Source organism: Mastigoproctus giganteus, chromosome 9 (genome assembly GCF_048544385.1).
Source record: "Mastigoproctus giganteus isolate SK-2022 chromosome 9, ASM4854438v1, whole genome shotgun sequence".
In the NCBI taxonomy this organism is placed as follows: domain Eukaryota; kingdom Metazoa; phylum Arthropoda; class Arachnida; order Uropygi; family Thelyphonidae; genus Mastigoproctus; species Mastigoproctus giganteus.
In genome coordinates, this window is record NC_143583.1 from 25,344,060 (window position 1) to 25,367,636 (window position 23,577).

A 23,577-nucleotide genomic window follows, 5' to 3' on the forward strand; every position below is an offset into this window, starting at 1 on the left:
GACTAATTACTTATTCTAATTACTATTACTTATATGAGAATAATTACATATTCTCAGATGGATACTACCACCCAGACGGCACCATTTCAGGGCTATTTGGCCCTTCTTTGGTGAGTCCCTAGGTACCCGAGTGATGCAATGATGGCAAAAGAGTTATGAAGTATAACTCCACAATATGAGAGATGCCTGATGGTGTATGATGTGTTTAGACTATAAAGCGTTTAGGGCTGAAGCCTCAAAGCTATGGAAAAGTCTTAAAAACAATGTAACTTAAAACGATGCCATTTTGCTAACATTCTGTTAATTCAGATTTGGCTATGTATTATTGATGCTTTTGCACTATACAGTAAACCCCCGCTATTCGCAGGGGTTACGTTCCTGAGAAATTCGCGAATATAGCGAAAACGCGAATACTGAGTTATGGCTCCCATAGTAATAAAGGGGTTCCGTTCCGAAGTATGAAATATATAAGAAAAACTAGTCTAAAATTTTGTCTACGTATGTACCTTCATAATATGACTATGTACATAGACAGTACATAGTGAAATGCAAGCATATGGCATCGAAATGAAAATAACAAACAATTTAATATTAAATGTAATATTTATTAGAAATTTCAAACCAGCGCCTTTGCTAGCAAAAAAAAAAACATCCCGCCAGTGCTATCACCAGTTTCGCTAAAGTGTTGATAGAGGAGTTTTGCCTTTTCGCGAATGATGAGTGAACTTAACGGAATTTTATTTCGAGTTCGGTCTTCTATCCACAGATTTAAAGCCTTTTCCATTTTTTCTAATTTAACATCACGAGTTACAGAGCAAATTTTTGAAGCAATTAGCGCGTTTTCACGGACACTACGGCGGATTTTTGATTCCGATTTCTTGATTGATCGTACCGTTGACTCATTGATTTTATAATGTTTTGCCACTGAGGAGACACTTTCACCATTAGAAATTTTGTCTAATAACTCAATTTTATTCGCTAATGTTATCACCTTCTTTGATATTTTCACATTTCTCTTTTTATTCGTAGCCATATTTTTGTAGGGGTTAGAAAGAACTTGTCCACAATAAAGTCACTTTCTTCCGTTAACACACTCGAAAAAGTCTGTTTTACACTGCAAAACGGTAGATTTATCATTTTTGTAAGCATATCAATTTATAAATTGATAAATTTATTCAGTTTATAAGCATATAAATTAAAAGCAAACGACGAAACCTTCCATGACTAACACATACTGAACAAGGATTAGCGAGAAACATCCACGCTCGCGATTTTTTCACCCCTCTCCCCCCACCCACTGAGCGCTGTTTTGACCGGGAAAGATAATTTTAGCCACGCCCATGTTTTTCATGGCGGAAAATATTCACGGCGCTTTAAAATTCACAAATTTTTAGGTTTCATTTTATATTAAATCGGCGATCGCGAATACGCGAAACCGCGAATACAGATACCGCGAATAGCGGGGGTTTGCTGTACTTATACATAGTCTAGACTTTTCCATAGCCTGAGGCTTCCACCCTAAATGCTTTATGTATTTAATCATTTAACTTATAGAGATACACTTCATTATCAAATTACTATATTTAATCACCAACATATGAGTTAAAGGGCATAATAATAACAAGTAGGTAAGGGAACTTGGTACAAACATGTTCCCAGTTTATGAACATTGATTTAAAAACTCAATCTCAAATCAAAAAATTTTGATGATATCCACATCACCTATTTAAATTTATCAACTCACATCTTCAATCTTTCAATGCAAAATGAGTAAGAATGAACTATTTTCATTTTCGGCATTTATGTACTGATAGCAGTTAAATATAGTGCAGTGGGTCCTAGTTATCCACGGATAATCGGTTCGAGAAAATTCCACTTAAAACGGGGATCAGATTTTCATAATGTGTATTATGTACAGTACTTGTATACAGAAAAAAATGGATTGAAGGAATTGAAAAATGAGAAAATTATTTTATGACTTTTTTATTATATGTTGAACAATGTAAGGTTAAGTAAAGTTTATTGAAGTTACACTATTTTTCAGTTTTACGAATAAAGAATGAATCTAGTTTTTTTTTTTTTTTTTTTTTTTTTTTGCCATATTTTTCTAATAAAATTGTGTTGTAGCATTTAGCTGTCTCTAACTTCAAGCTTAACTTTTGCTGCACCATCATGAAGAGTCATTCTTACAAAATTATTCAAGTATGCGGTCAATTTTCCTAAGGGCTTTCTTTAATTCTTAAATCCTCATAACTGTAGGGACTCAGACAATGAATACTCAGATACTGGAGACCCCCTGTACACTATTTAAAGTATACTTGTGATGAAATGTACCATCAAGCACATGATGAAAGTGCAAATTATCAACAGCATTTGCTATTAAATCAAAGATCTGTTAAGAAGAGTTTAATTTATTATCCCTTTTTTACCAGGATTTTTTTTCTTTACTAGTGTGCTCTTGGTAACAAGCATAAGTAATCAGTAAACACACATCCACAAAATGTAAAAATATTTTTTTATCACTTTATTGCTTTGTGTAAGCATGCTCTACTGAACTGAGAATCACATCAGATGTGCCCTCTGAATCCATGTTTTTGTTTTATGCCATTTGTTTGTTTACATACATTTTTGTTGGAAACTTTCTTGGCGTCAAACATCTTTTCTGCATGAAGTGTTGTTAGCAATCTAGCTTCTCTTATGGTTCCTTTCATGCAACTCCTTAGAAAGCAGCAAAACTACAGGGGGGGGGGCAACATCTGATGGTAATTCATTCCACAAAACCCATTGTATGTTGAAAATATTGTTAATTAAAACTAATAATACATTCATTTCCTGTAATTCGTTCCCTAACAACACATATTACATCATTTTATACATTACACGTTATACATCATTGACATTAAAAATTTGTGTTTTATAAAGATTATTAAAATAATAAATACTGAGTGATCACTGAATTATGACCACCTACCTAATACTTTGTAGGCAAAATATCTCCTTTTGCCCTCAGTACAGCAGCTATCCAATGTGGCATTAATTCAACAAGATGTCGGATGCATTTGGGAGATATGGCCAACCGAGCTGTGTGTAATGCAGTCAGCAATGTAGGTATGGAGGTGATTGGTGTATACAGACCCCTGATATGCCATTCCATAGTGTCCCACAAGTGCTCTATGGGATTAATATCGGTGGAGTTCGGAAGCCAATCAATATGCTGGAAGTCAGAACTGTGTTCCTCAAACCATTCCTGCACCAGTGCCTGATGGCTCGGCGCATTGTCATCTTGGAAGACGCCATTCGGGAAAAAGTGTAACATAGCAGAGTGTACAGTCAGCAGCAAGCAGTTGATGATAGCGGAGACCAGTGATATGTTGTTCCACATGCACCCGGGGTCCAAGTTCCTGCCAGTGAAACATGTCCCACACCAATACAACCACCTCCATCAGCCTGCACTTTTGATACCGTGCATGATGGATCAAGAGCCTTATGTTGTTGACATACCATCCACGGTGTGGAGTAAACAACGTGACTCATCCGACCAGCACACTTTCACCTTCTTCCAGTCTTCTAACGTCCAACTTGCATGCTCTTGGCACCAGGCGAAGAACCTTGGTTAGGAGAGGATGTCGTAGGGGTCGTCTGCTGGTAGAGCCCATGTTGTATTGGGTAGTCAACTCTTCAACAGTGCTGTGGCTGTTTGCCTGTACGAGTTGTCGGACCCGGCACTCACCTCTAACATCGCTGACTTTTGCAGTTTTGCTGTAGAGTCATTGTTTGAACATTTTGATGCCAGTCGTGGTACACTAACTACGGCAGTTCTCAAACACCCCATCAGTTCAGCTGTTTGGGAAATCGAGGCACCAGCTCGTCGAACACCCACAATCTGTCCTTTATCAAAGTCCAATAAATCCTTACTTTTACCCACCACGCTCCGAATTTTACTACCTACTGAACCACTAACACCTTATCTATGCTACGTAGGTCGAATAACTCTGCACTCGCGTATCTCACATGGTCAACGGGTCACATTCAGTTTTCATAGTGTGTCATAGGTTTTCAGTGATCACTCAGTGTATATTGTAGTCATAAAACATCTTAAAATAAAAAACAAACAAATTAGCATTTATCTAAGACTCAAAGTGTAGAGCTGATGAAATCAATGGTGGTGGTGGGACTATATCAAGTGTCTTTTCAGTCTTCTGTTGCTACTGGCAAAGAAACTGTCCAAAGTGGACTGTTTTTTACGACTTTTTTGTAGCTTTCTGAAGTAAGAAATGACTTCGTTTTTCCATTTTGCATGAGTTCAGTGTTTTCAATGTTGGCGTGTTTTTTTACCACTTCTCTTAAACGCTCCCAACAAGAAATGATAGCCTTCAACTCTTCAGTTGATACTTTTTGGTGTATTTGGGTGTCCTTTTCTTCCTTTTCCTTTCCCGTGTCACTCTCCATAATTTTCTCCAACTCTTGTAGCTCCTCTGCTGTTAGCTCAGGCCCTTAAGTGCTAATAAGGTCTTCTACATCCTTTTCGCCAACCTCCAGACCCATCGATTTATTAAGAGTAACAATATCATTTGTCAAAGCACCATCATCTTCAAATCCATCAGCGTTATGGATAATTAAAGGCCAGATATTTTTCAAGGCTGAATTTAAGCACCTGGTGAAAACATCATGCCAACAACTTACAATCAGTCTCACACAATCCAGCATGTTGGACTTTGACCTACAAAAATCTTTGAGGGTGACAGAATTTTCAACAGAGGTCGCTGCAAAGCAACTTGCGAACATTTTCGTGGTGTAGATTTTCTTGAAGTCTGCAATCACTTGTTGGTCATTAGCTGAAGAAGAGGAGCAGTGTTGGGTGGCAAACATTTGACATGAACAAAGTCAAACTGTACCCCAAGAGATTGAACAAGGTTGGGATCATGGCCTGGCGCATTATCCAGCAGGAGCAGTGCCTTCACAGGAAGCTTATTTTTCTCAAGATAACTCTTCACTGAAGGACAGAAAACTTCAAGCTCCCATTCACTGAAGACATATCTTGTAACCCATGCCTTATTACTGTGCCGAAACACTCCCAGCATGCCGTTGTCGACCTTTTGTTGTTTAAATACCCTGGGGGTGGTGCTAGAGCGATACACAAGCAAAGGCTTTGGCTTAAAATCAAGAAGCATTGGCACCCAACAGGAGATCTAACATAGGCTTATGCCCAGGTAAACTAGCCTCATCCTTGGTGATGTACATTATCATGGGCATTGGCTTGAAGAAGAGACCGGTTTTGTCAATGTTAAAAACCTGCTGGGGAAGATAGTCTCCTGATCAACAAACTCTTGAAATTCAATTTTAAAGGTCTCAGCTAGAAGAGAGGTTAAAAGATATAGTGCCTCAAAATTACCAAGTTTGGCCTTGCTATTGTTATTTTTCTGTTGTCATTTATTCCAAATTCTAATTCAACCTTTTTTAACATTTATGACTGTAAGCTCAGTTAACCTGTTATAAACAATAATAATAAAAATAAATCTTCAAATAGGCCTCTGGGGGTTGGGAATATTCATAATAACTGCACAATCATACACCAACCATTATTAAAAATATAAAGTGCTATGTTATATTAAAATAATGATAGATAAATAAAATAAATAGAATGATAAAATTCCACCAGATAAAACTGATAAAAAGGTAACTGTCTGTACAATAAATTAGCATTAGCATTAGCATTAGTAGAGGCATATGATGCAAGAAAGCAAGCTTATTCAGCATCAGCCAAAAAAAAAAGGAAAAAAAAAAAAAAAAAAAAACAACCACTACTCCCATTTCACCCCTCAATTCGTTCAAAATACCTGTCCAGCTGAGCCTTAAATTTGTTTAGGCTATCAACTTCAACAACAAGCGATGGAAGTCTATTCCACAAACCAACTGCCCGCTGGCTAAAGGCGAATTTCCGCACATCTATCCGACATCCGTCCTTCCTCAATTTGAATTTATGCCCTCTCAGGTGATTATTCTGAGCAAGAGGAAGAATTCCATCGGCATTGAGCATGCTCAAGCCATTCAAAGCCTTGTACACCTCTATCAGATCACCTCGGCGATGCCTAGTCTCCAGGCTCTGTAATTTGCAAAACTTAAGCCTTTCTTCGTAAGAGCAACCCTTTGTTCCATTCACTAATCTTGTTGCCCTTCTCTGTACTCGTTCCAGCAGCTCTACATCCTTCTTGAAATGAGGCCTCCAGACCTGTATACAGTACTCAAGGTGTGGCCTGACCAATGCCTTATACAAGGGAATAATCACATCCCTGTCCCTGCTAGAAAAATTCCTGTATATCATTGACAAGACACCATGAGCTACTCTTGCAGCTCGTCTGCACTGGTCAGAGAACCTCATATCTGCCTGCACAATTACCCCCAGGTCCTTTTCATTCTCTACCACTGTCAGCGTAGTACCACAGAGTTGATACGTTGATCTGGGGTTACTGTTTCCCATATGTAGTACTTTACATTTGTCAATGTTAAACTTCATTTGCCACCTCTCAGCCCATCTGCTCAACCTTTCCAGATCCTGTTGCAGCAGCATAGTATCAGTAGTGTCCTTAACAACCCTGCCAACCTTTGTATCGTCTGCAAACTTGGACATTAAGCCTGATACACCATCATCAATATCATTTATAAATACAGAAAACAACAATGGACCCAACACTGAACCCTGAGGAACTCCACTAATAACATTAGACCACGTTGAGCAGTGTCCATTGATTACCACTCTCTGTCTTCTGCCACTCAACCATCCCTTTATCCATAGCAGCAATTTGCCTCGAATGCCACACTTCTCCAATTTGTGCAGCAGTCTTCCATGCGCAACAGTATCAAAAGCCTTTCTAAGATCCAAATATATAATATCAAAGTTATTCCCTGCATCCAGTTCTTTTGTGACTACATCATAGTATCCAATCAAATTGGTCAGACAAGACCTGCCCTTAACAAACCCATGCTGTGTCTGAGCTATAACTGAATTCTTGTCCAGATGATCCTGCAGTGCTTCTTTAACCAGTGCCTCCATTAATTTTCCTGGAACCGAAGTTAAACTAACAGGTCTATAATTACTTGTGTCAGCCTTTGATCCTCCTTTGTGAATTGGGGTTACATTTGCACATCTCCAGTCCATGGGTACCTCCCCTAAGTCCAAAGAAGCTCTCATAATTATGGCTAGGGGTTTACTTACTTCCTTTGCTGCTTCCTTTAATATAACTGGATAGATCCCATCCACCCCGGGTGCCTTTTTTATGTTTATCCTCAACAATTTCTCCTCCACTTTCCTCTCAGTTATTAGAAAATCATCTAGCTCACTGCCAATGTTTACTTCACCTACGACATTCCCCTTCCTGAATAACTCCTCATGTGTGAATGTAGATGCAAAATACTCGTTTAGATTGTTAGCCACCTGAGCTGGATCCTCAACTGTTGAACCATCAACATCCAGTGGACCAATCTGATTCATCCCTTTCCTTCTTGAGTTTAAATAGGTAAAGAACTCTTTTCTGTTTTTCTTTGCATCCTTTGCCAAGGATTTCTCATAATCTGCCTTTGCCTGCCTAATCTCCTTTGTGACTTGGTTACAGACCAACTTATATCTATCATAGGCTTCCACGTCACCCATTAATTTGTATGTATCCCATGCATTTTTCTTCTCTGCCATATGTCTCATTAGTTCATCTGACAACCATTTAGGCCTGAACCTTGAACAATATTTCTTGGTTGGTATGTAAAGCCTGGTAGCTTCCAAGATTAGTTCCTTGAATGCTTCCCATTTTGAATTTGCTGTTGGTAACATCATCAGTTGGTCCCACTGTATAGAATTTAAATACTGTCTCAGACCAGCATAGTCTCCTTTACGAAAGCAAAAACCCTTCCCTTTACCTCTGATGGTAGTTACCTCCTTGAGTAAATCCCACTTCAGCACACTGTGATCACTGCCACCCAGTGGTTCATTTATCTGCAGATTCCTAATGCATGAAGAATCACTACTGATAATCAGATCAAGAGTATTACTCCCTCTATTTGCCTCCCGAACATGCTGGGGTAGAAAACAATCATCCAATAAATCCACAAAAGCCTTGCTAGTGTGTGAGTGACCAACCCACAAATTCCAGTCAATATCTGGGAAATTAAAATCCCCCATTATAAGACTCTCTGATTTACTGGCCCACTCTATTTCCCTGTACAGTATCTTATTATACTCATCAGAGTCATTAGGCCTATAGCACACTCCTACTCTCAATTTTGATTTACCTATGCTTATGTCACACCAAACTGACTCAACACTGCACTGTCCAGCGATGTCAACTGGCTTCACTTCCTTGGATTTTATGTGTTTTTTAACTAATAGCATAACCCCTCCTCCCTTCCTATCCTGTCTATCCTTTCTGTAGACGTTGTACTCCCCAAATTCCAGTTCTGCATTCCTTATATCTGTGTGACACCACGTCTCTGATATCCCAACAATATCTGCCTTTGATGTTTTGAGTAATACCTCAAATTCATCAAATTTATTTACTAAACTCCTAGCATTAGTGTACACGCAAGTATACATGCACCTGTTTCTATTCTTAGCTACCCTAACACAACCCATGTGTTTACTTGTACCGCAATGACTTCCAGCAGTCTCTGAAATATCCTGCATCTTGTTTTTCAGGCTTCTGCTCATTCCAATAGAAGCAGTGCAAGAATCTCTTTCACCTCTGCCCGTGGCTACTGTTAATCCATTAGTCTTTGTCTCCCCCCAAGCTAGCAGTTTTCCGACCCACCTAACACTGCCTCGATAGCATCAGCAAATATTCTTGCACCCTTTCTATTTAAGTGTATCCCATCCCTGTAGAAGCAATCTCTCCTGTTAACAAGTACAGTCCAGGCTGAAAAAAATTCTACCCCTTCAGCCTTGCACAATCTTTCCAGGGCCGAATTGATCGACAAGGCTCTCATCATATACTCCCTCCTATCGTGTCTGGGCAGAATTGCAGACACTTTCAAATTCAACTTTCAATTTCATTTTAAAATATGAAATTTTAAACTGCAAAGAATTATTTACAATAAAACAATGTAAATAAAACACAGGATGATAAAAGCACTAAAACACCGTAGCTTTCAGAGGCATCCACCTCCTTTTTCAACAGTGAGGTTTGAAAAAGGAGACGGGAGCATGCCAGGCAGATGAGTGGTTCAGCCTGGCATGCTCCCGAGCCATTTCCGGTTCCAGTGCACATGAGGAGAATACTGCCCATGCTCCTGTAGAACCACATGCTGAGAACCGTGAGCCTGCTGATATTTAAGGATGTGCCGTATGATAAACCTCACTGTTGAAAAAGGAGGCGGATGCCTCTGAAAGCTATGGTGTTTTAGTGCTTTTATCATCCTGTGTTTTATCTACATTGTTTTATTGTAAATAATTCTTTGCAGTTTAAAATTTCATATTTTATTGTACAGACAGTTACCTTTTATCAGTTTTATCTGGTGGAATTTTATCATTTATTTATTTCATTTATCTACATCATTATTTTAATATAACATAACACTTTATATTTTTAATGCAATTAAAAATATAAAGAAATAAAAATAAAAAAAGAAAATGCAATAATAAAAATAAATCCTATCTCACTAAGATTTCAACCATCGCAAAAATGGTTCCGCTTTCTTATGAGTTGCAATATTTGCAAGACTTGATACAGTCAAAAATTCTTCATTCAAGGATACCAATACCAGAATAGCAAATGCAAGTCATTAAGTTTTAAATTCAGTCATTGTAATTTAACTAATAAACATGATAACAAACCTTGAAGCAGAAGCAGGGGAAGCCATTTCTACATCTTCTGGAGACAAAGAAGGAGGACTAGGTTCAGAGTCAGACTTACTTTCAACGAACTCAAGTGTATACTGAAGTACGTCCTGTAAAGGAACCCTCTTTGACCCTGAGCCATAATTTAGATATCTGAGAGAATGGGGAGAGGGAGAGAGAGAGAGAGAGAGAGAGAGAGAGAGAGAGAGAGAGAGAGAGAGAGAGAGAGAGAAAAAACTTTACTGAAATATAAAAAATCATAAGTGTAAAGAAGATATCAGCAATGTTATCAGCTAAATACAGAATAATTGGAACAAAATCATTTCTTTTAATATGAAAATACACAAAATATAACATACAGGCTAGGTGGATTTCTCTTATTTCCAATTATCTAAACTAAATTGAGGTGAAAATGTAAATATAATGCTTCACTTCATGCAATAGCCCTAAGTGACTGAAGAAGAGAAACTCAAGCTAGTAAATTCAATGAGTGCAATGATATCCCTTTCCAACTTCAAATGAAAAATACTTGAAGTAATGAGGGGGGGGGGGGTTTGCATTCTCACCAAGATGGGAATATAGAAATGCAACTTTTTCTAATAGAGGATTTCTAATTGTTGTTATTTGGTTTTTAGGAGCATTAGCAACTAAGGCCATATTGCTCCGGGATATGCAATGGTCATTCCCTGACCTTTCCGCATTCTCCGTATTTGGTGGTGACGGGCTCGAACCCCGGTCTAATCAAGAAGTGTGTGCTGCACGCACTGCTGCTCCTTCCCACCTGGCTATGGAGGCATGCAGAGGATCATGCAAGTGGCAAAAGCCACAGCTCCGTATGTAGCAAGCTGCTGTGTTTTGTAGCAACTAAGTTTGCTACAAAATGCAGTGGTCTCGTATTGTGAAATAAGTCACCACAAATCGAGGACTTAGTGTTAAACAACGTTAATTACAAAATCATTTTGTAGTTGTTATTTGGTTTTTAGGAGCATTAGCAATTAAGGCCACATTGCTCCGGGGATATGCGGTGGTCATTCCCTGACCTTTCCGCATCCTCCGTATTTGGTGGTCACGGGGTCGAACTCCGGTCTAATCAAGAAGCGTGTGCTATGCACACGCTTCTTGATTAGACTGGAGGCACCTCATTTTGTAGTAAATGTTTTTGCAATTAACCAAGAAAAAGTCTAATATTTTCTTGGTTTACCGGAAATGTTCTTATAGCCCAAGCTGACTTGTAAAGTACTAAGGAGATACAGTTCTATGACATGATATGCATTGTTATTTTGTATAAAATAAAACTAAATAACTTTAGTTTTATTTTATACAAAAATGCAATTTTGCATTTTTGTATAAAATGTGCAGCAGTGCAAAAGAAAATGTAATTTTGGTGTTCAGTTTGTTTGACACTAAACCCTTGAAATTGCCTCAACACTACCTCATATAAAAAAAGCACTGCTCCAAAGGAACATTCTGCTATTCATTTTATCTGGCACAGTGATTTTTTTTTTTTTTTTTTTTTTTTTAAATCTAATGACATTTTATTTTATAACTTTACTGCTTTTTAAAATTGTTTATGAAGATAGTTAATTATCAGGAATGAAATCTCATAAAACTGACAGTCATATTAGCAAAATAACTTACTTCTCAAGTCTGCTCTGCAACTTTTCTCTTTTTTCTTTTAACTGCCTCACCTCTTCCCTTTTAGAACGAGTAATATTTTTGTTGTGCTCCATATACCTAGAAAAGATCAATTTATGATTATGAAATTCAATCATTTTAAATATATAAAATCTAAGTGTATAAGCCTCAGTCAGCTGATTTAAAAGCACTAAAACAAACAGCATTAATGGATAAAATTTGAACATTCAATACAGATGTTTCATGCTTAAAATGGCATCAGTGTTTGCACACAGCCATCATCAGAAAAGGATGTGTCCTATGTGGAGTCTAGCAAGAACAACTCCAACTTTATTACCCCTCCATAAACCAGGCTGCCATTGTTGGATTACAGGCCTAATTGGGTATAATTTCTTTGAAGCTTGCTCATGTCATGAATGTTTCTGTTGGGAAACCAGTTTTTCATATTACTGCCAATAGTCTGTACAAGGGAAATCTAATTTGGCTGCAATGTCAACTAAATCATTTCCCCTGATTGCAACGTGGCTTGGGGAATCCAGCAGAAGTAAATATCAAAATGCATTTCCAACGTATGTTGGAAATGCATTCTAGTCAGTTTAATCAACCTTTCACCATATAATAATCTACAAGGTAGATCATTCTCAATAATTAGGATAGTGAGAATTGGTCATTTATCACATATGGTTTCTCTTTCACCTCCCAAGTGAAGGTAGTAAAGAAGGTGAGCAGATAGAGACCAATGGCAGAAAACACATGGACATGTGGAAAAAGGTGCCAGTTCCCACACCTTTAATTATACTTTGACAATCCATCTGATTAATATCAGCACCACACCCACAAGATGTAAGCCAGGATGGAGCACATCATTAATAGCATTAGTAGAGGCATATGATGCAAGAAAGCAAGCTTATATGGCATCAACCAAAAAAATTCTCATTCCCATTTCACCCATCCATTCACTCCAAATGTTTGTCTAATTCTGCCTTGAATTTATTTAAGCTGTCAACTTCTGCAACGGCAGATGGAAGTTTATTCCAGCAGGTTTTGGGAACAAGAGTAGCCTTGTGCAGGCGAAGCTTTTATGGCTCCGGCAAATAGAGAAGTTTTTTGTTTTATTAACTTAAATTGGCATATTAGCTTATTTTCTAGAGCAGCTTTATATTCCTAGTTATGATACTTAGTTTAAATTTTAATTTAGATAGAGATTTTGTAGGTTATTACTTAGTATCGGTAAGGGTATCCAATCCACATGTTTTACAAGTTTTGCAGCTCCGGCGAACAGAGGTTTTTTTTAGCTGCTTAATTGACTAATTGTTATATTAAATTATTTTCTATAAGTAGCATATAGACAGAGAAGATCCTTAGTTTATTCTGAATTCAGACAGCGAGATTTTGGAAGTTAATTAATACTTAAGTGTCTGTAGATTTACTGTTCGTAACTTGCCGCCATTGTTATATGAAATAACATTATATTGTTAGCTTATAGTATAGTATAGTATATAATATTATCAAGTAATCAGTTAAATTTATTAATCTTGTTAAACTTCATTGTCAATTAAATTGTACTTTTTAACTAAATATATATAACGCCTTAGATTTTACAAACGTAACATAATTAATTAATACATAACTTGATACGGAAGTTATATATCAGAACTCGGAGATAATACTCGATACTGAAAAAAATATATAGATATATAGTGTTATAACTGCATTGGGATACAAATTTAGGGTTATAATTTTGTACTGGAATTGAAATTTTATAGAAATTGAATTGAAATCATGACTAAGACCAGAGCAGCGAAGCAAAAGGCTCAAGCTAATGAGAGTGCTGTGGCCCAGGGAAGAACTGAGGGGGGCAGTTGCCCTCTGAATCACAGCCTTTTAAAATGCACTGCTTGCTTGATGTTTATGGAGCAATCCGGTACGGGACATATTGCCAAGTGGGATGTCTGTGTGTGCGCGATGTAAGGAGTGTGAGGAAATGAGGCGACAACTGCATTTTTATGGGTCCATATGAGAGCTCGAATGATCTAAATTGAGGGGCCCATCAAAGCTCTCAGCTGCCCACATCAACACCAGAGCTTGCACTTGATCATCACGCAACACAGCGGCAACCTCCAAGGTAGAATGCGGCGTTCCCACAGGAACTAGTAGTTGTTGACTATTGTCAGGGAAATGAGGAACATGGTATGTAAAAAGGATAGGTGGACCAGGACCGGGGTATGTCTGCCATGGGCAAAGGTTGACGAGCGGATACCATCTTTTAAGGGCACAAAAGGTGCATTGTTGTACACTTTGGCACTAATGATTTTAAGAATAAGAGACTGGTGGAATTGCTTAACAAGTACAGGTCACTGTTGAAAAAAAGCCTTGAATTAGGGTTGAATTTGAATTTGAATAATGTATTGTGGAGTGCAATTCTGCTCAGACACGATAGGAGGGAGTATATGATGAGAGCCTTGTCAATCAATTCAGCCCTGGAAGGATTGTGCAAGGCTCAAGGGGTAGAATTTTTTTCAGCCTGGTTTGTACTTATTAACAGGAGAGACTGATTCTACAGGGATGGGATACACTTAATAGAAAGGGTGCAAGAATATTTACTGATGCTATCGAAGCAGTGTTAGGTGGGTCGGAAAACTGCTAGCTTGGTGGGATACAAGGACTAATAGATTAACAGTAGCCACTGGTAGAGGTTAAAGTGATTCTTGCACTGCTTTTACTGGAATGAGCAGCAGCCTGGAAAACAAGATGCAGGGTGTATTTCAGAGACTGCTGGGAGTCACTGTGGTACAAGTAAACACATGGGTTGTGTTAGGGTACCTAAGAATAGGAACAGGTGCATGTATATTTGCGTGTACGCCAATGATAGGAGTTTGGTAAATAAATTTGATGAATTTGAGGTATTGCTCAAAACATCAAAGGCAGATATTGTTGGGATATCAGAGACGTAGTGTCACACAGATATAAGGAATGCAGAACTGGAATTTGGGGAGTACAATGTGTGTGGAAGGATAGATAGGATAGGAAGGGAGGAGGAGTTATGCTATTAGTTAAGAAACACACAATCCAAGGAAGTGAAGCCAGTCGACATTGCTGGACAGTGCAGTGTCGAGTCAGTTTGGTGTGACATAAGCATTGGGAGATCAAAATTGAGAGTAGGAGCGTGTTATAGGCCTAATGACTCTGATGAGTATAATAAGAAACTGTACAGGGAAATAGAGTGGGCCAGTAAATCAGAATCTTATAATGGGGGATTTTAATTTCCCAGATATTGACTGGAATTTGTGGGTTGGTCCCTCACACACTAGCAAGACTTTCGTGAATTTATTGGATGATTGTTTTCTACATCAGCATGTTCGGGAGGCAACTAGAGTTTGTTAGATCCAAACAAACATAGTCAAAACAAAATGTCAGAATATCAGTGGATGTGCTTCAGAGAACAAATGCTATCACAATGGAGAATAAAAACAAGTTATTAAGAAGTATTTATTATGAGGCAATCTGTGTTAGTTTACATGACATTGTTTTTAATAATGTATTGTGGAGAAATTTAATCAATTTCTCACATGTAATAACAAAGATAACTGCATTTCATTTTGAAGTCATTACAGCAATTAGCAGGCAGAAATAAAAAGTCACTCAGTCAGAATTACTCACTAGGCCTTTTCTTCTGTAGCATTAGTACAGAGTGGAAGACAAGTGAGTGACCATGAGCTACCTGTTGTTTTCTCTCCATACTTCAGCCATGTGCCTGACAACAGCAAGCTATGTGACTAGTTATAATGGTGGCAAAAAAAACCTTAGCTATGTGGAATTAAATCTATTGCTTGTGCACTTCAGCAAGTTGTTTATGAAAGAGATTAACCAGACATTAATGAAGCATACATTTTTCTAGCTGTACCCACACTGGAAATTCTTTAACTCTCTTCACTCTCAATTGTTCTAAGTGATGTTAAATTGGTAACCAACTCACATAAGTATATGAGCCATGCAACTGTAATCTGCAAGAGCAGTTCATGCTAAGTTATGAAGTTATTGAATAATAGAGAAATTCAAAGTTATAATACAGCTAAAGCTATATGTGGCATCAGAGAAAGATCAAAAGATATTTGCAGTCAGCAGGATTTAATAACAGTAATAGCATCTGCCATATAATGCAAGGAAGCCATCAGCTTTTGCTGCACTCGCAAAAAAAATAATAAAAATAAAAAATAAATAAATAAAATAAAAAAATAAGAAAATAAAAATTATATGCTTCTCTCCTCACACAAGAAACTATCCTGTTGACCTTTGAATTTATTCAAACTGTCAGCCTCAGCTACCTGTGAGGGCAACTTGTTCGAGCAATCAACAACTCACCGGCTAAAAGAAAACTTCCTAATGTAATCTAATGTAAACCTCAAACCCTGTAATTTGAATTTATGACCCCTACTTCAGGAATTCTTTATAACAGTTAGAATTCTACCTTAATTTATTTTACTATCCCTCTCAGAGCCTTACAAACCTCAATCAGGTCACCTCTGTGGTGACATGTTGCCAAGCTCTGCAGCCCACATAATCGGAGTCTTTCCTCATACGTTCATCCTTCCACCAATCTCACCATTCGAGTTGCCAGTCTTTGGCTTTCAAGAAGCTCAATGTGTTTTTTCAGATGAGGTCTTCGTACTTGAACACAGTATTCCAAAGGCAGTATTCCACAGTATTCCTACAGTGGAATTATGACCTCCCCATCTCTACAGGATAAAAAAAAAAAAAAAAAAGATAAACTGTAGCCATTATCAATCCACTGCAGGATGGAAGCCTCCTCAATGATTCATGCTGAGGGAAACGGACCATAAACCATGCTGGGCCAGTGTGGGTTGACAGATTGACCGTATTTAACAGTCAGGGGCTTGAACCCCAGTCTACTCAGAGTGTGTGCTACTGCACTCCCACTCCTGACCACTCGGCTATAGAGGCCTCTCTCTCTATAGGATAATGATCAATAAATCATCAATAGGACACCATTGGCTTTACTAGTTGTCTGTTTGCACTGTTCAGAAAACTTCATATCTGCCCATACTATAACTCCCAGATCCTTTTCCTTCTCCATTTTTAATTTAACTCCACCAAATGTATAATTTATTTGTGGGTCCGCAAGTGTGAGACCTTGCATTTAGCTCCATTAAAACAAAGATGCCACTCCTCTGACCATTTTTGAAGTCTGTTCAAGTCATCCTGAAAGAGTGCTGGTTGGCATTAATCATTAACGACTCTACCAATCTTTACATCATCTGCAAATTTTGACATCATGCCTTCTATACTTTCATCAATGTCACTTATGAAAATGAGAAATAACAGTGGTCCAAGAACCGATCCTTAAAATACCCACTCCTGAAGTTACATTAATCACAACCCTCTGTCCTGCACTCACCCAGCAAACCATCTTAAATTATTACCAGTAGTCCTATCCTCTTCAATCTTATATAAAAATGCCTTTATGGTCAGTGATCGGCACTATTGTGAATCAGTGCAAATCGGTCAGTGCAAAACGAGGGCTACTTGAATATATACATATGTAAGAAAATCTAAATAAATACATATGTCCAGAAAAAAAAATTTTAATACACATTTAATTACAAATGGTTTGTAGCTTTCAAGGCCTCTTCGTCAGCAAATACTAACAGAATGGAGATGTTAGAGACAAAATTTTAAAGGATAAAGTTGTGCGCGCAATGAGGCATGTGTGGGCACGAGGTTGACCATTCAACTACTAGATTGGTGTTCACTGTTGCTGCATGGACATGTGTGGTTATGCTTCCAGCACTTATCTAGTCTCAAAACAGTTGCCTCCAAGATAGGGTGTAGTCTCATTCCCTTGCTGCAGTTCATAGTTCTTGAATTACATGATATATTAAGTGACTCTAGCCAGAGTCGGTGTTGAAAGTTTCGGGACTGGTCAATCACTTGAGTCACCCTTGGGATTAAGGTCATGGTGGGTCGACCAGAAGTTTTCTGCGATTGCAGATTGGTCAGTCTCAGCAAGGCGATCTTGAAGGCATCTCGAGGTCTCCCCTATGTAGCAGCTGTTACAATCTTTGCAGGTTATGCAGTATACTTACACTGCTGCACAAGAGAGGGGCGACCGGAGCCTTCACGTTGGAAACCAGAGAACGCAAGTTTCTACCAGGTAGCTGCATACATTTTATGTTGTATTCTCGAAGGATTTTTAAATCTGGTCTGACATGCCCGGATAGTAAGGAACGTAGGCGGGTAGGCGATAGGTACATTGTCACGAGTTGATGGTAGTCTCTGATTGTAGGGTGGATCGTGAGCTCCTGCACTTGCAATAAGCACTTGTACAATATGTGGGTTGGATAGTCACAATTGACCAAGTCTGTTCTCACTCTGGAAATCTTGTTGCGCCTAGCTTCATCTGTGCTAGAGTGGCTTGGGGTGTGGCCAGATCTGTAGTTGGTTAACTGACCGCACCACATTGGCTTGCGGTATACTAAGGTTTCCACACGTTTTACCAGGGCTCACACGTTTTACCAGGACATCCGAGAATGGAAGGGATCCATCCACCTCTAACTCTAAAGTGAACTGGATGAACACAGACAAGGAATTGAGGTACTCCAGTAATGTTGTTTCAGAACCACGTGGTATGACGGTGAAGATATCATCGACGTATCTGCACCGTGTTGTAATAGGTACAGGTGGGTTCAGGAATATCTGTTCTTCCAATTCTTCCATGGCCATGTTGGCCACGATGGAACAGGAGCGCCCATGACAGTGCCGTGCACTTGCTTGTATAAGGAATCTTCAAACGTAATGATGCTGCCTGATAAACACAGGTTGAGGGTGGTACAGATGTCGTCAGTGGACAGTGTTGTCCTGCTTGATAGGTTTCAGTCATTCTCCAGAAGCCTCTTGGTGCATGTTATGGCCTGTTGGACAGGAATCGATGTAAACAGAGTCACACATCGAATAATGCCATAATCTCGTTGTCAGAGATTGAGCTCTTTAATAAGGTGAATGAACTCACCGCTGTTAGTGACAGTGTGGATGGTATTTCCTACAAGAAGTATGAGGAGTCGTGCAATATATTTAGATAGATCATATGTAGGCGCATTGCAGCAGGACAATGGGTCAAAGAGAAATGCCTGGCTTATGAATCTTAGGCAGGCCATAAAACTGAGGTAGTTGGTAGCCTGTGGCATGAAGAAGCTACAGAGTTGAAGCTTGCTTGTTTGTTTGTTTGTTATTTGGTTTTTAGGAGCATTAGCAACTAAGGCCATATTGCTCCGGGGTTATGCGGTGGTCATTTTCTGACCTTTCCACATTCTCCGTATTTGGTAGTCACGGGCTCGAACCTCAGTCTAATCAAGAAGCGTGCGCTACGCACTGCTGCTCCTGCCCACCTGGCTACGGAGGCGCCTGAGTTGAAGCAGAAATTTTCTTTGCTTTAAACCATGCATAGACAAGTTTGTTTACATCTGACTCCAGGCATCCCAAAATATTGATAGGCAGATCTGACTTTGATAGGCAGATGCGTACCATTCACGACAGCAACGGAAACTTGTGAATTTAAGCAGAGAAGCCCACTCCTTGAGGATGAACATCCGGTCAACTAATACTGCTACTTTGTTTTGAATTTGAGCAGCAAACAATTAATTGCTGAGCATCTCAACGTTTTGAGATGCCTGGAGTCAGACGTATACAAACTTGACTATGCATGGTTATATTTCAAGCAAAGGATACAAGCAATCGCACGGCACTGCCGTGGGCACTCCTGTTAGCTCAGTTGTGGCCAACATTGTCATGGAAAAATTGGAAAAACATATTCCTGAACCCACCTGTACCTATTACAACATGGTGCAGATACGATGACATCTTCACTGTCACAACCCACATGGTTTTGAAACAACAACTGCAGTACCTCAATTCCTTGTCTGTGTTCATCCAGTTCACTTTAGAGTTAGAAGTGGATAGATCCCTTCCATTCTTGGATGTCCTGGTAAACTCAGTATACCGCAAGCCAATGTGGTGCAGTCAGTTCACCAACTACAGATCTGACCACACCCCAAGCCACTCCAGCACAGATGAAGCTAGGTGCAACGAGATTTCCAGAGTGAGGACAGACTTGGTCAATTGTGACTATCCAACCCCCACACACACTGGACAAGTGCTTATTGCAAGTGCAGGAGCTCGTGATCCACCCGAGACTGCCATTAACTCATGACAATATACCTACTGCCTACATTCCCTACTATCCGGGCATGTCAGACCAAATTTAAAAATCCTTCGAGAATACAACATAAAATGTATGCAGCTACCTGGTAGTAACTTGCGTTCTCCTGTTTTCAAAGTGAAGACTCTGGTCACCCCTCTCTTGCACAGCAGTGTAGTATACTGCATAACCTGAAAAGATTGTAACAGCTGCTACATAGGGGAGACCTCAAGACACCTTCAAGGCCACCTTGCAGAGCACAACAGATCAATTTGCCTTGCTGAGACTGACCAATCCGCAATCGCAGAACACTTCCGGTCGACCCACCATGACCTTAATCCCAAGCGTGACTATGAAGTGATTGACCAGTCCTGGCACTTTCAACACTGACTCTGGCTAGAATCACTTTATATATCATGTAATTCGAGAACTGGCTTTTAGCCGTGAAGGGTATTGTGTACGGCATGTGCGTTTGTATGCAATAAAGAGTTCTTCTAACTATGAACCGTGGCAATGGAACGAAACTACACCCTATCTTGGAGGCAACTGTTTTGAGCCTAGATAAGCACAGGAAGCATAACCACACATGTCCATGCAGCAAAAATGAACACCAATCTAGTAGTTGAAGGGTCAACCTCATGCCCACGCATGCCTCATTGCACGCACAACTGTATCCTTTAGAATTGTCTCTAACATCTCTATTCTGTTAGTATTTGCTGACGAAGAGTCTCGTTTAGCCTCGAAAGCTACAAACCATTTGTAGCTAAATGGGTATTAAAAATATTTTACTGGACATACGTATTTATTTAAGCAATGGATCCCACTACTACAGGCCCATTTACTCTCATAAGAAAATTTATAAATAAGCATAAACTTTACTTACCAGGATCTAATGTTAATTCAAACTTAAATGTGTATGTGAATCTTGCTCATGCATTCTAGATGACAGATGCTTTTAAGTCGAATAATATCCTCCTTGATTTCAGTGTGTGTTGGGGGGGGGGGGGGCAGATCCCATGTTTAAATAAATGGATAAAAATGAGACGTTGAGTTCAGTTCATTAGAATTTGTAATTGATCTGCTACAAGAAGCCTTGTAGAATTTTCATAACTGCAGGTATAAAAAAAATAAAAAATAAAATAATAATAAATAAAATCCTACTATCATAAGGTAGCTTCAAATATTCATCACAATCAGCATCATTTGAATTTTATAAAATTCTTGCAATTCTATTCTTTTTCTGTGACAGTGGTTAGTGTGACAACATCATTACTACATAGTTGAATTTTAATACAATTGAAGTTTGCATATTAGGCATCAGGTAATTGATTGCCAGAACAGACTTCCACCTGTTGTTGTAGAAGTTAACTTAAATAAATTTAAGGCTGAACTAGAAAAAACATTTGGAGTGACTGGATGGGTGAAATGGGAAATTTTTTTTTTTTTTTTTTTTTTTTAGCTGATGCTGTATGGGCTTGGCACACCCAGGGTCCTGAGCTGGATATCATCATTCTTCTCTTTCTTGGTGATTTCCTTCTACTTTTGTGTGTGTCTCTCTCTCTCTCTCTCTCTCTCTCTCAGGGTAACTTGGGAATTTTTTTTTTTTGGCTGGTGCAGCATAAGCCTCAGGCTTCCTTGCACCATATAGCTAATAATAATAATAATAAGCTTGCTTTTCTTGCATCATATGCTTCAACTAATGCTAATAACATCTCACATACTGCAAAATTCTTCACAAGTTGCCTTCCTAATTTACCTCAAATAAGTAACTTCTCCATTAGAGAAGTCTTATTATAGTGTTACTTATTCTCAGCTGAGTATCACTATCCAGGTATATGAGCAGATGAACCAGTTTTCACTTACACAATATGAGAGGTGCCTAATAGCTTCAAAACAGTGTTGTCTGGATGGTGGTACTCAACTGAGAATAATCAAGACTTCTCTAATGAGGAAGTGTCACATTTGAAGTATAAGAGGAAGACAACTCGCTGAAGGATTTCACAATATGAGATGTTATAATGATGCCTAATGTACCAGGTTTTTTCCGTTAAGAGGCCCACCCAAATATAGGCCCATCTGGGCCTATATCAGGATTTTGTTTTCCAAATAGGAGCCCATGGGCTTTTATTGGGGACAAATAATTATGCACTTTCTCGTAATGTACCGTATATCAGCACTCTGCGCATGCCCGAGATGTCATTGCAATAGATGTGAACTGCGCGTCTTTACTCGTTGTCAGAATATTTAACCCTAAAAATGGAAAATAAAAAGTCTAGTAAATGAAATCGTATACTATCCAGGAAAAACTAATTTGCGACACGTTTAAAAGCGGGGGAAAGTCAAAATTCGATATCACAACAAACAGGCATTGATAGGAAAAACCTTCGCCGTTGGTTGCAACAAGAAGCGGAATTATTGAAGCTGGTTAAAAAACGTAAACAAAAACGTCTTGAGAGTGCAGGAAGGAAGGCGTTTTATCCTGAAATTGAGAAAAAAACTATTTGAATTTTTCAAAAAGGAACGAAATAATCACTGATCAGTTACCTATAACACATTGCGAAACTATATTTTCTCACCAGAATTTGGCCTTAAAATAAGACCTGCTTTTAAAGTAAGCAACAAGTTCTTATTTGGATGGACCAGGAGACATCTGATTAGCATACATAAAATAACTCATCATGGACAACTCGGATTGCTCTGATACAACAGGTTCTGAATGAAAATTACTAATATAAATAATTCTCTTTTTGCAATTATTATTTGTCTTATATATTTATATTTTTTTAGGATAATAAGAATAATTTTTAATTTCATACTGTTCTATCGTTGCAATATTTAAAATAAAAATAACCTTTCATTAATCAAATAAATATTATTTAAAATAAAAATAGCCTTTCATTAATCAAATAAATATTATTTCAAAATAAACCTGTTTCCGTTAAGAAGCCCATGGGCTTCTATTTATGGACAATATGAGAACCTTAAAAATGCAAAAACCAAACACAAGCCCATGGGCTTCTTAACGGAAAAACCAGGTACAAGCTTCAGTTTGTCTTACAATTCAGTCATGTAGTTAAGATGCAATTGCATTTATGGAAATATAATATTGGGCAAATTTATGGACCAATGTCAGTTTGATGATTTCTGCAAAAAATTATTATTCTTTTTTCTATTCATCAATTTGTTTCGTATTCTTTATATTAGTCATGAATTTTAAGCACTAAGTGATCTAGCCATTTTGTTCAAAGTAAACAATTACTTTGAATGATTGGTCATTGTTGCATTTAATGCATATAGTAATACAGTGAAACATCCCTTAATGGACACTCTTCAGTCTAAGAATATGACAAGCAACTGTCACAGAGCAGATGCCGATCAAATTTTATTTACACTGTATTTTCTGCTTTTTCTGTGATGGGTCAAAGTGATGATAATATTGAATCGGGCCCACAGAATAAAAACCTCAGGCTACAGTGAATGCAGGTGCAGTTCCATATTCCCTGTTGAACTGTGGGTTTTCTGTAGTCATTAGGAGGCACATGCCAAAAAAGAGAGGCATGCAGAATGGTTCCTTAACTGAAATTTTAATGCTATAAAATGAAAATATAATAAAAATTAAACATTATAAAAATATATATTTTCGTTCTTACCTATCCATGTAAATAATTTCAGGAAACTCTAATTTGTTATGTATTTTTTCTGGCCTTCCAAGTTGTTGATTAAACTGAAACCTTGATAACTCAAATAAGAGCACTGGAGGAAGTTGAGTGAACCATGTCTTAAAGAAAAATTTTAGAGAGTAAGTTCTCTTATAAAATCAAATCAAATTTGGACAAGTTTTATTATTTCAAAATAAAATATATACCAACTTTTATCTTTTACATATACACACAATACACAAAACCTAACC

The 23,577-nt window shown here is 38.2% G+C and overlaps 1 protein-coding gene across 1 annotated transcript in view; it reads right to left on the reverse strand.

Moving 5' to 3' along the window:
• The window catches only part of LOC150080108 (ubiquitin carboxyl-terminal hydrolase 25-like), a 364,983-nt gene that overhangs the window by 78,976 nt on the left and 262,430 nt on the right, over positions 1–23,577 (reverse strand). The window contains exons 12-14 of the mRNA XM_090381833.1: positions 23,318–23,445; positions 11,459–11,554; positions 9,818–9,973 (exon numbers count right to left, since the gene is read on the reverse strand). Of these exons, the coding sequence (XP_090237959.1) occupies positions 9,818–9,973; positions 11,459–11,554; positions 23,318–23,445 (380 nt within the window). The remainder of the gene's footprint in view (positions 1–9,817; positions 9,974–11,458; positions 11,555–23,317; positions 23,446–23,577) is intronic.